This window comes from Mus caroli, unplaced genomic scaffold (assembly GCF_978045245.1).
Source record: "Mus caroli unplaced genomic scaffold, Mus_caroli_1 scaffold_4, whole genome shotgun sequence".
Classification (NCBI taxonomy): Eukaryota; Metazoa; Chordata; class Mammalia; order Rodentia; family Muridae; genus Mus; species Mus caroli.
In genome coordinates, this window is record NW_028227259.1 from 17513280 (window position 1) to 17523176 (window position 9897).

Consider the following 9897-nt stretch of genomic DNA (forward strand, 5'->3'; position numbering starts at 1 on the left):
CATGAGTGGACTTAGAAAGACGCAGGCCCCTCAGGGTTCTAAGGTATTCAAGTGTCCCCACAAATACAATAGTAACATGCTAGTGTAGTCTAAATTTTCTCTCACTAGTCTCACCTCAGTTCTAGTGTACTGCTGACTGGGGCATTGGGCTATGCACAGACAGGCTGGTCTCCAGTTGAGCTGTGGTCTGGACCCCAGAAGGGTGATAATTTACCTACATGACATGGTAGGCATGCCCTCATGCTCCTTGAATTCTGGCTCCTGCCTAAGTTACAGGCCCCCACAGGACCCACATGGGAAGCATGGCTAGAAGTAGGCAATTTTCCAAGCTTCTGACCTTCAGTCTAAATTCCTCCCCAGTTACCTAGCAACAGTAAAGAATGAATATAAGGGTGGCTGCTTGGCTTCACCTCACTGTCTTACTTGTCTCTCTCTCACTTCTTACCCTCACCCACTCTCCTGTCTTCTCCTCTCCTCTCTCCTCTCATCTCACTCTCTCCCTCTTACTCTCTCTTTCCCTCTAGCTTTCCTCTCTCTCTTACGGCCTCCCCCCTTATTCCCTTTCTCTCTTTCCCCTGCCTTTCTATAATAAAGCTCTAAAACCACAGATTGTCTCTGTTCAGCAGGGCTGTGCTCAGACTTGCCAGAATGGGAACCTCTCTTTCCTCATCCCTCTATCCCATTACTGCAGGGCCTTAGAGAGTAGCCCTGGGGCTCCCAGGTTGGGCTCCCCATTGTCTACTCAATGAAGAGTGAGTCAGAGGCTTGGATGCCCACCCGGGGCTGAGTGGAAAGCCTCTGGCAGCCCTCCCATGTCCACCTGACCAGAGCATAGGTGGGACTCTGGTTGGGCTTTGGGTCTTTCCTCTCTCTCTTCACCAGGGCCCCCTTTTATTTTCCACACTGCTGATTAACTTTTCTGTCAGTTCATAAATATCAGAAGACCTAAAGTAGAGAGTAACCAAAGCCTCTATCCTGATACTCTGCTGAGATTTTAAATGTTCTGTATGTCAATATTATTTGGTGAATACTTCCTCCACACTATAACGCTCTGACTAATCTCCAGTCTCAATTAATTATTTCTATTCTATTAATTGGACAGCAGTCATCTGGAAGAAGCCCTTTCTCAATATACTCCCAGATCTGCTATGGGAAAAGGTCAGCTGCAACTGTGTCTCCTAGGTTCCCACTTGCATGTGCATGCTCTCCACCAGAAACATGTGGCCACAGCTGCAGGCTCCATTCACTGTGGCTGCTCTTGAGTTTCTTCCCCACATTGCTCATGTTAAGATGCTTTTTCTAACTAGGAGGGTTTCATCAGCCCAACACAGCCTACAGGAGGCCAGACTCAATTCTGAATTTTAAGGATATGCCTAATCTACATGGTCATCCTAGATTAGAGGTGAAAGATCTGCTCTAAAATTGAAAATCAGGGATGCTGGGGTATGATCCTGAGCACACAGCCAGCAGTGGTAACACCAGAGCCCTGCATACACACCAGGCAGCCTAGGAGAATGAGCATGCACAGCTCAAGCACCTGCACCTACACATCTCCTGAGATTTCTCCACTTACTTGGAGGTGATCCAGTCCACCTGATCCAGCACAGGCTCTAGAAGGACAAAGGGCACCAGCAGAAGGTGTGGGGAATCTACTGCTCTCTCAACACACCCACCTGGGGCCTAACAGTCATCTAAACAGGGGTTATTATTCATTCTTCTGTCTTCTGAGTTTACTACACTCAGGAAGGGCTGTAGACATACAGTAGGAAAAACAACCATTCACGTAATTAACAATATCTCTAAACAGCCCAAAAAAGAAAACAAACAAACAAACAAACAATAAAACCACAGCAAATGTATGTTCAAGAACAACATCATCTACCAAAAGATAATTCAAAGCCTGACAAGGAAAGCCATTATCTCTTTGGTGTGGTTGTCACTGATGCTGTAGTGCAAACAAGCCTGAGGCACATGGCTCTGGCCTTCCTGATTTATTTCCAATTCCTTTGGGAATGTTTTAATTTCCTCAGCAGCATTAGAGCAATGACTGTATATTGATCAATATCTGGTCCACAGTGTCAGTCATGAATGTGTGTTATAGAGTGCTATAATTTAGGTGTAGGAGACTACATAGCAGCATGGATACAGTGAGGAAATGATTGCAGCATAAAGTGTGTTTCCATGGAGTAAGCCACATATATCCACAAGAGACCATCTTCTAGTATACCCCTTGGTGACATTGACTTCACTCTGTAACCCAGGCTGCCTGACACTTACATAGATCCATCTCTGGTTGTGGGTTCTAGGTTTACAGGAGGGGAGAGGAAACCTGAATAAGGAAGATGGACTTAAGAGTCAAGAGTTGTAAATCAATTTTTATTTATAAGAAATAAAATGTTTAATAAACAGGCTTTAAAAGTACAATTACTAAAAAGAGATAAAAGAAAAATCTAACCATGAAAACCAAACAAGAACATATAATTCCTCAAAACCTAAAAAAAGAATAAAACAATAAAGAGCAAAACTTTAACCAAAATGAACAGAAAATGATTCTACATCAGCACCCTTTCACTGCATATTAAGAAGTACAGACCTACAGGCTGTATCTCCACTTGGATTGCTGTTGGCCGGGTAGTCACCTCAGATGTCTCTCAAGGGGTGTTGCCAGAACAGGAAAGGGAATAACACCCTGAATCAGCTGGCTCACTGGCTTTCTCCTATTCACACTGCATAAATGTACTGAATGTAATAAGATTCATCCAAGGTAGATTGGGGACGTTGGGGATGGAGTTCAGCAGGGGGCTCCTGAGGTGGAAACTCATTCTGCAGGAGGCTCTCTTCCTGGGATGTGCACATTTCAGCTCTTGCTGGAGTCTCTGAGTCCTAGGAGAAGAAGGCAGTTCTTAAGACACAAGCTTGGTGGAGACCTAAATATCAGCTGTCTGACTGCTGTCGCCCACCACCTCAACAGGACAGTTAACACTGATCTATTAACTGAAACCATTGCTGTTATATACATGCAGGGCAAAATGTCAAACAACACTCACAAACACTAAGACTGGCAAGCTGTCACTCAGACTTCTATGCTTGCAAACCAAGAATTGGGCAACAGGAAGAGACCTCATTGGATTGCAAGAAGAAAGGAGTAGCCCACATGCCCCCCAGATTAATGACCATGAGAAGCATTCATTTGATATTTGCATTTCAATTTTAACTCTGGAAGGTTCTTCCCACCTCAAGTCACATGACCCTTGCATGACCTCTGTCCCAGGACCAAGATGCTGCTCAAAACTCTGCATATCATCCCACTTCTCATGAACACATGCAGAAATGTGGTATGTAATTCATCTGTCACCTTTTCTAGACTTCATATTAAAGCAGTGCAGCAAGGTACACTTGCCAATGATTTAGTTTCTCACAAGAGGCTAACTTCCCAGAATATGTGTGTATAAAAAGAGCAGTGAACAACTACATTCCATGAGGTGGGTGGCTGGTTGGGAGTGTGGGTTAGAAAAGCAGTAGGGGAAAGCAAAGATTAATCCAATGGGGCAAACAGTGTCAGACAGCATTAGCCTGACTGAGCTGTTTGTCCCTACCTGAAGTTGTTGGGTCTCATGGTTGCTGGTCTGCTCCTGTTTGTCCATTCAGGTTCAAGTCAACCAAATATTTCTCAATGAGAGCCCAATCAATCTGTACTTCCTTGCTCTCTTGCTCCAGTGTGACGGACATCTTGGTAAGATTCTTCTTTTCCATCATGATATGGCTGTGTATGTTCCTGGAAACACCCTCTGCATAGTAAGATACTGCAGCCTCCTCCTCTCATTCTTAGGTATAGGCCCATTAACCCCACCAGGATCCTGGTTCCCATGAAGACCTAATACAATCCATCTCAATAAATCCATGACAGCTGTACAAACAGCAAACAGTCATTTCAGGGAAGTAGAAATTATTGCTACAGCCTGAACACCAATGAGGGTCCATGTCTCTCCAAAAGAAAGAGGGATCTCCATCTATCATTGACTGCCCAATGCACTAGGGCAACATCAATTAGTAGGGTGCAAATAGCATCAGAGTAGAACAGCAGAATCAAAGGGAGGGCATTCTATCCTTGTGTTATGTCACACTCAGCTCTCTAAAACACTGCCTGAGAACCAGGCTCTCAGTACTGCATAATGACTATGCACAATCACTCTTCTACTGAGAGGCTTCTAAGGATGCCTGGACAATGCTGGGAGGGTAAGAGTCTCTTACGGATTTATGAAAACTGAGTCTAATATCCCAAGGCACACTGATGCCTAAAAGCAGAAGGGATAGAAGCAGAACAGCAGATTCTCCAGTCCATAACCCAAGGAAGGCAGAAATTGCCATTCCACTGTTGATTGGCTTGCTAAATGGTACTTACATAAAGTAGAATTTCCACTTAATGAGCTCCTGGATGTTCTGTTGGGCCTCAAATATCCCCTTCTCTAACTTGGACTGAGAGGACAGGATCTGGTTCTTCTCTGATATCAGTTGTTCATAGAATGGATTTATCTTCTCCAAGGGCTTGGTCCTAGGAAGAAAGAAGTCCATGAACATGGGCTTTTAGGAACACATTTCTCAGGCTGAGTGCTGGACTACCCCAGCCATGGAAAGCACATTCTGAATTCTATATACTGGGATGATCTTCAGCTTTGAAAATTTGTTATCCTGATCCAGGACAGCAGAAGCTAAGCATCAAGATGGAGGGTTCCCTGGCTCCCTGTGTTCACTCAGTAGGGATGGATGTTGCAGTCTAACCAGCTATGTTCTCAAGATCCTAGGCCACAGGTCTTTGCCCACCAGAAACCTGTGATTACATTTTTTCTGTTTTCACAACTGGGGTGGTAAATCCTGAATAACTTATAACATAGAAACAGACCTTAAACATAACCCTGGAGATGTGATCAGACATCACCACAGCTTTATAATATGCCCAAGAGATACAAGTGTGTGGACAACTGTGACCACATAGGCTAAGAAGAGTGTTGAATAAAGTAGGAACTCTGAGACTTCAGCACTAACATCACCTTGAAATTGTTATGAAGATAAATCCTCAAGTCAAAACACAGATCCCATAGGTTCCCAAGTTTTGAGGGAAAATTAAACACAGAAAACTCATTAACACGTAGGTACATGTGCACACACATAGACGCACACACTTGAACACACACACACATACATATGGAGGAGAAAAGGAAACAGTCAGAGAATGAGAGACAGAGACAGAAACAAGGAGCACAATGAGATGCAAAAGAAATATATGCAGCATTACTGTCTTTCAGTATAAGGCACACAGACAAAGAGGAACAGGAATGAACCTCAGGCCTTCTAGACAAGCACTGAGAAGGAAAATGTGGGACCAGGCCCCTCTAGATACTAGGAGGAGCTTCTAAGCACTCAGTCACCTGCCAGGCAAGTATAAACACTCACCATAAACTCACATCACCTAGAACCTCACAAAGCCACATCCTGTCAAGTGCTTTCCAAATGCATGCTGGGAACTCACTCTCCACTGCCTCTATCCCTGAATTCTTCATTCAGAATACAAGACCTTCTTTTCCACTGGAGGAAGCAGAAGAGTCCATTTCTCATCTCCCTCCTGACCAAGCTTCAGGTTCTGCCTCTCCAATATGAAGCATGCATGGACATGAGGTTGGGCCTAGGGACGATCTGGTGGTACAGCTTCATAGAACCCACCTTCTTTAAAGGATAAGATGAGACTGACATTGAAGACCCCAGACTGACACCACAGGGTTTGGAACAATGCATACCTCTTGTAGTTGGATCTCTTTTTGAAAGCGTTCAGGTGATCACTCTGCTCATTTCTCTTCTGGATAAGGAGCTGCAGCTCTGTGGTCAGCCTCTCCTTTTCCTTTTTGAACTCATTCTTGCTTAGGTCATTTGCAGTGGATAATGTGTGTCTTCGAGCCCCTTTAGGTAGAAGAATACAAAAATACTTTCATGTGAGAATTCAAAGAGTGTAGGCAGACCACCAAGAGTGAGACCATGCCTGGAAACTAGTGACACCAGAAAGCCTTTGGTCTGGGCTTGAGAGGCCTCCACAGTGGGTCTAAGTTCTACCAGTATTCTAGAGAGACCAGGAGATGTAAACAGACAGGTGTTTCCTCTATCTCCCTAAACATGCTTATTATTACCAGAGAGATGGCTTACTCAGGATGATTATCAGCTGAACAGAGTGCAATTTGGCTTCAGAGCCATTATTCCTGTGATTTCACAAGTCAGATGGTAAAATCACTATTCTCAAGTACTTTAGTGCTTGGAGATGCTCAGATCTCCTACCCATTTATGCTAGGCTCAGGACTTGGGCTTCAAAAGTCATGAGTGGGACCACATGGTCAAAATGCTATTAATTGCCCCTACTGAAACACCAAACAACAAAGAAGTAGCAATAGGATCCCTTCTCTGTCTGGGTGTATCCACTCTGACAGGTCTGTGGTTACAGTATAGAAATGCCTGCCACTCACAACTGGTAATAAAGAAAGGTAAAATGGGAACCGTCATGGACAGGATCTCAGAGTCATTCTGAGAACATGAGGTCATGGCCTGGAGCACAATTCTCTCTATCATACTACTCCCAAATAGCCACTGAAGTTAAAGAACCCTGAGAGTGAAATAGAGTCATGCCCTTCCCTAAAAGGGCATAGGTTAGACACTCTGTGACTCTTGATGGTCTCATAGCGTCCCCATGTAACACCTACAATCCTCAGTGAATGTAAATACTTCTTAGCATAACAGTTTTGGCTTTGCCAACTCCTGCTTAGGGGATGGAGAAAGTAATGTTCTGAAATCCTTGATGTTCAAGAATTTTGATAATTATTAAATTCTTTTGCTACCCAGAGACTCCAGTTCCTGTGCCCCATTAGTAGAAAGGCCATCTCAGGCCACCCCTTCCAGGGAGCTCAACATCCACTTCCCAGGACTTACGCCACATTCTCCAAGTCCACCTCCTTCGTCCTTCATTACTCTCAGATGGAAGGCCAGCATCCTCCCTCCTCCCTCTGGCCTCTCTCCGATCCACACTGGATCTCCCAAAAAGATGGCAGAGTTGAGAAAACATGTTCACCAACTTAGTGGCTATACACTGAGTGAGAATCCTAAGTGAGATTGTTGCTACAACACTGGTGACATCACAGGAGATGCCAAGAACTCTCCAGGAGACAATAGATTTTTCCAAGAAGGGATTGCTGATGTCATGGGCTATAGCCTTTGCCTCCCTGCTACTGTTCTCCCTTTATTGACAGGAAACTGAGGTGTATACCTGCCAGTATAGCTACCGCCATTTTGTTATCTGTCCACCCCCTATTTCAGACTGTTGCTGTAATAAGCCTGCCAATCACTGATATAGAAAAATAACTTGACTCAGAGGAAGGTCCTGGTGATCACATCCTGCTATGTTCTGAATGACATTTGTTAATCTTACAATGTTCCACAAACAGATACCCATTTCCTGGGACACAGCCATTGAACGCATCCTCCTTCCAAAGCCAGGGTTTGTCCAGTCTTGATTGGCATTGCCTAAGTAATTTCTATGTATCTAACAGAGTGTTTCCCTTCCAAACCTTTCTGAGAAATGTCTCATCCTACCTTACAATTTCTTCAATCATCAAAGGAGCCATTAAAAACTACTGAGAAATCACACGAGTTTGAATATGCTGACGTCTTGGGTGCTGAGCCATGGCTCCAGACATCAATCTTTGTTAACTTATAAAGGAAAACAAACAAACAAAAACACAAAATAAAACCAAAAGAAGCACATGTGAAGTGATAAGGTCTGATCAGGCCATCTTAGTTATAACAGTGCATAGTGACTCTGAATTGAATGGGTCCTATATAGAGCTTTGTGGAACATTGTTTAACTGAGTTCAGTGTTTCTGTGGTTTGTTGGGTGAACCCTGGACAGGAACCCTTCCTTTCAGCAGCACATAGGACAATGAGCCATGGTCAGGAATGGTGACACCTTGCAGTAAATTATGTTACAAGAGGGATGAGGGATTTATCCCTAGTGATGAGGATCAGTTGTCTCCTTGGTGCTTTTTAGGTCCCTGTTGGCCATGTGCAACAGGTTCAAAAGCCCAATTCTGATGTCCTTAGGATCCTGGTATGCCCATGATGATGCACTCAGACACGCCTAGAAACAACCAGAGCACTGTCAGAGAGCTTGATAATATAAGGGTGGGAACATTGCTGAATTCTGATGCACAATATTTGATCCCATTATAAACCCCAAGATTGTGCTATTTTCTGAAAAAAAAAAAACCAGAAACAAAAATAAAAACAAAAACAAACTAACCAAAACCCTTTTTATGGTGTAGCTCATCCCTAGCACAGACTTTTAACCCAAGAGCTTTCTGTTTGCTGAACATTCTTGTCTGGCTCAGGTGTAGCACACACCTTTATTGGAAGACAAAATAAAGTCAACTCCAGGTCAAGAGGCAGAAGAATTCACCAGTTGAAAGGGAATGAAAATAACTAAACCAAAGTAAGGTCTTTAAGTTCAAGGATATTTAAGACAGTGTGGAGAGGGATAAAGAATGTGTTCCTTCTGGGAGGTCAGCAGAGTAGGAAGGTCAGCTGGGTGCTTTTCCTGACTCTCTGAGCTGGCTCCTGAGTCTTCATTCTTAAAAAGAAATGCCTGGAATATGTGTGTTTTTTAAAAATTATATATTAATTATTCCATTCGATTACATCTCATACCCCTCCACCAAACCCTGAAACAATATCTGCCCTCTCCTCCTCCCCTTTGCCTGGATGAGGGTGCTCCTTCCCACACCCACCCTTTCCTTCCCTACTGCTTTAACAACCCTCTACACTAGGGCATCAAAACTCTCCAGGAACAAGGGCCTCCCCTCCCATTGCTTTCAGCAAGGCCATCCTCTGTTACAATGTATCTGAAGCTATAGCTCCCTCCTTATAAACTCCTGGGTTTGTGGTCTAGTCTCCAGGAGCACTGGGTGGTCCTGCCAGCAGATGTTGTTCTTCCAATAGAGTTGTAAACCCCCTCTGCACTTCCAGCTTTTATCCAAGGTCCCACAAGGAGTTCTGTGAGCTCAATCTAATGGTTGCTTCCAACTGTCAGTTGCTGGCTGGACCTCCCAAAGAACTGTCACTTGAGATTCCTGTCTGCAAGTGCCTCTTGACAACAAGAACAGTATCTGGTTTGGTTTCTGCAGACAGGATGGATCCCCAGGTAGGGCAGTCCCTGGACGGCCCTTCCTTCAGCTTCTGCCCCATTTCTTGTCCCTGTTCTTCCTTTGCTCAGAAACATTTCTGGGTTAAAAACTTTGAGATGGGTGGGTGACACCAACCCTTGGCAGAGGGCAATATCGGGGTGGGGGTGGGCAGAGGCACACCTATCTTCTGGAGGTGGTCTCTACAGGTTTTATCTTCCCCTTCTCTGTGCATTTCTGCTAAAGTCATCCCCTTTGTGTCTTGGGAGCCTCACAATTTCCTGATGTCTGAGAGCCACAAAGGCTATCCTCTGTTCCTCACCTCCCAACCCCTAAATATTTTTGTTCAATTTCCTGACCCTTTTTTTCCATACTCTTTTTTTCCATACTCTTTTTTTTTCCTGGCCCTTTGTACTTTTCTCTCCTCCCTTTCAGTACCTTATACTTGCCCCCACCCCCTTATTTCCTTCCCTTTATCTCTCTCCTTGGTCCCATTCTAATTCCATGTCATATGATTATCCTGTTCTTCCCTTAATGCAGGACTGAAGCATCCATACTCTGGTCTTCTCTCTAAGCACCATATGTTCTGTGGGTTGTAACATGGGCATTGTGATTGTTGGGTTAATATCCACTTATCAGTGAATACATAAAATTGTGTTCTTTTATGTCCGGTTTACCTCACTCAGGA

General features: G+C 44.1%; 1 protein-coding gene across 1 annotated transcript; it reads right to left on the minus strand.

Annotated features, from left to right (window-relative positions):
• Positions 1-2775: 2775 nt before the first annotated feature.
• Positions 2776-7177, minus strand: LOC147004950 (uncharacterized). The gene is made up of 5 exons (XM_085836114.1): positions 6967-7177; positions 5793-5952; positions 4403-4552; positions 3597-3775; positions 2776-2883 (listed from the first exon to the last, which is right to left on the minus strand). The coding sequence occupies exons 1-4, from the start codon at positions 7097-7099 to the stop codon at positions 3613-3615; spliced, it is 606 nt and encodes a 201-aa protein (XP_085692240.1). The 5' UTR covers positions 7100-7177; the 3' UTR covers positions 2776-2883; positions 3597-3612.
• Positions 7178-9897: the final 2720 nt, after the last annotated feature.

Excerpts from the sequence above, each read along its gene's own strand:
- LOC147004950 (XM_085836114.1), bottom strand. The coding sequence starts at position 7,099 with ATGTTTTCTCAACTCTGCCATCTTTTTGGGAGATCCAGTGTGGATCGG. Across the intron at positions 5,953-6,966 it reads GTGGACTTGGAGAATGTGGC|GGGCTCGAAGACACACATTA; the intron begins GTAAGTCCTGGG and ends TTCTACCTAAAG. Across the intron at positions 3,776-4,402 it reads AAGTGGAAATTCTACTTTAT|GAACATACACAGCCATATCA; the intron begins GTAAGTACCATT and ends GGGTGTTTCCAG.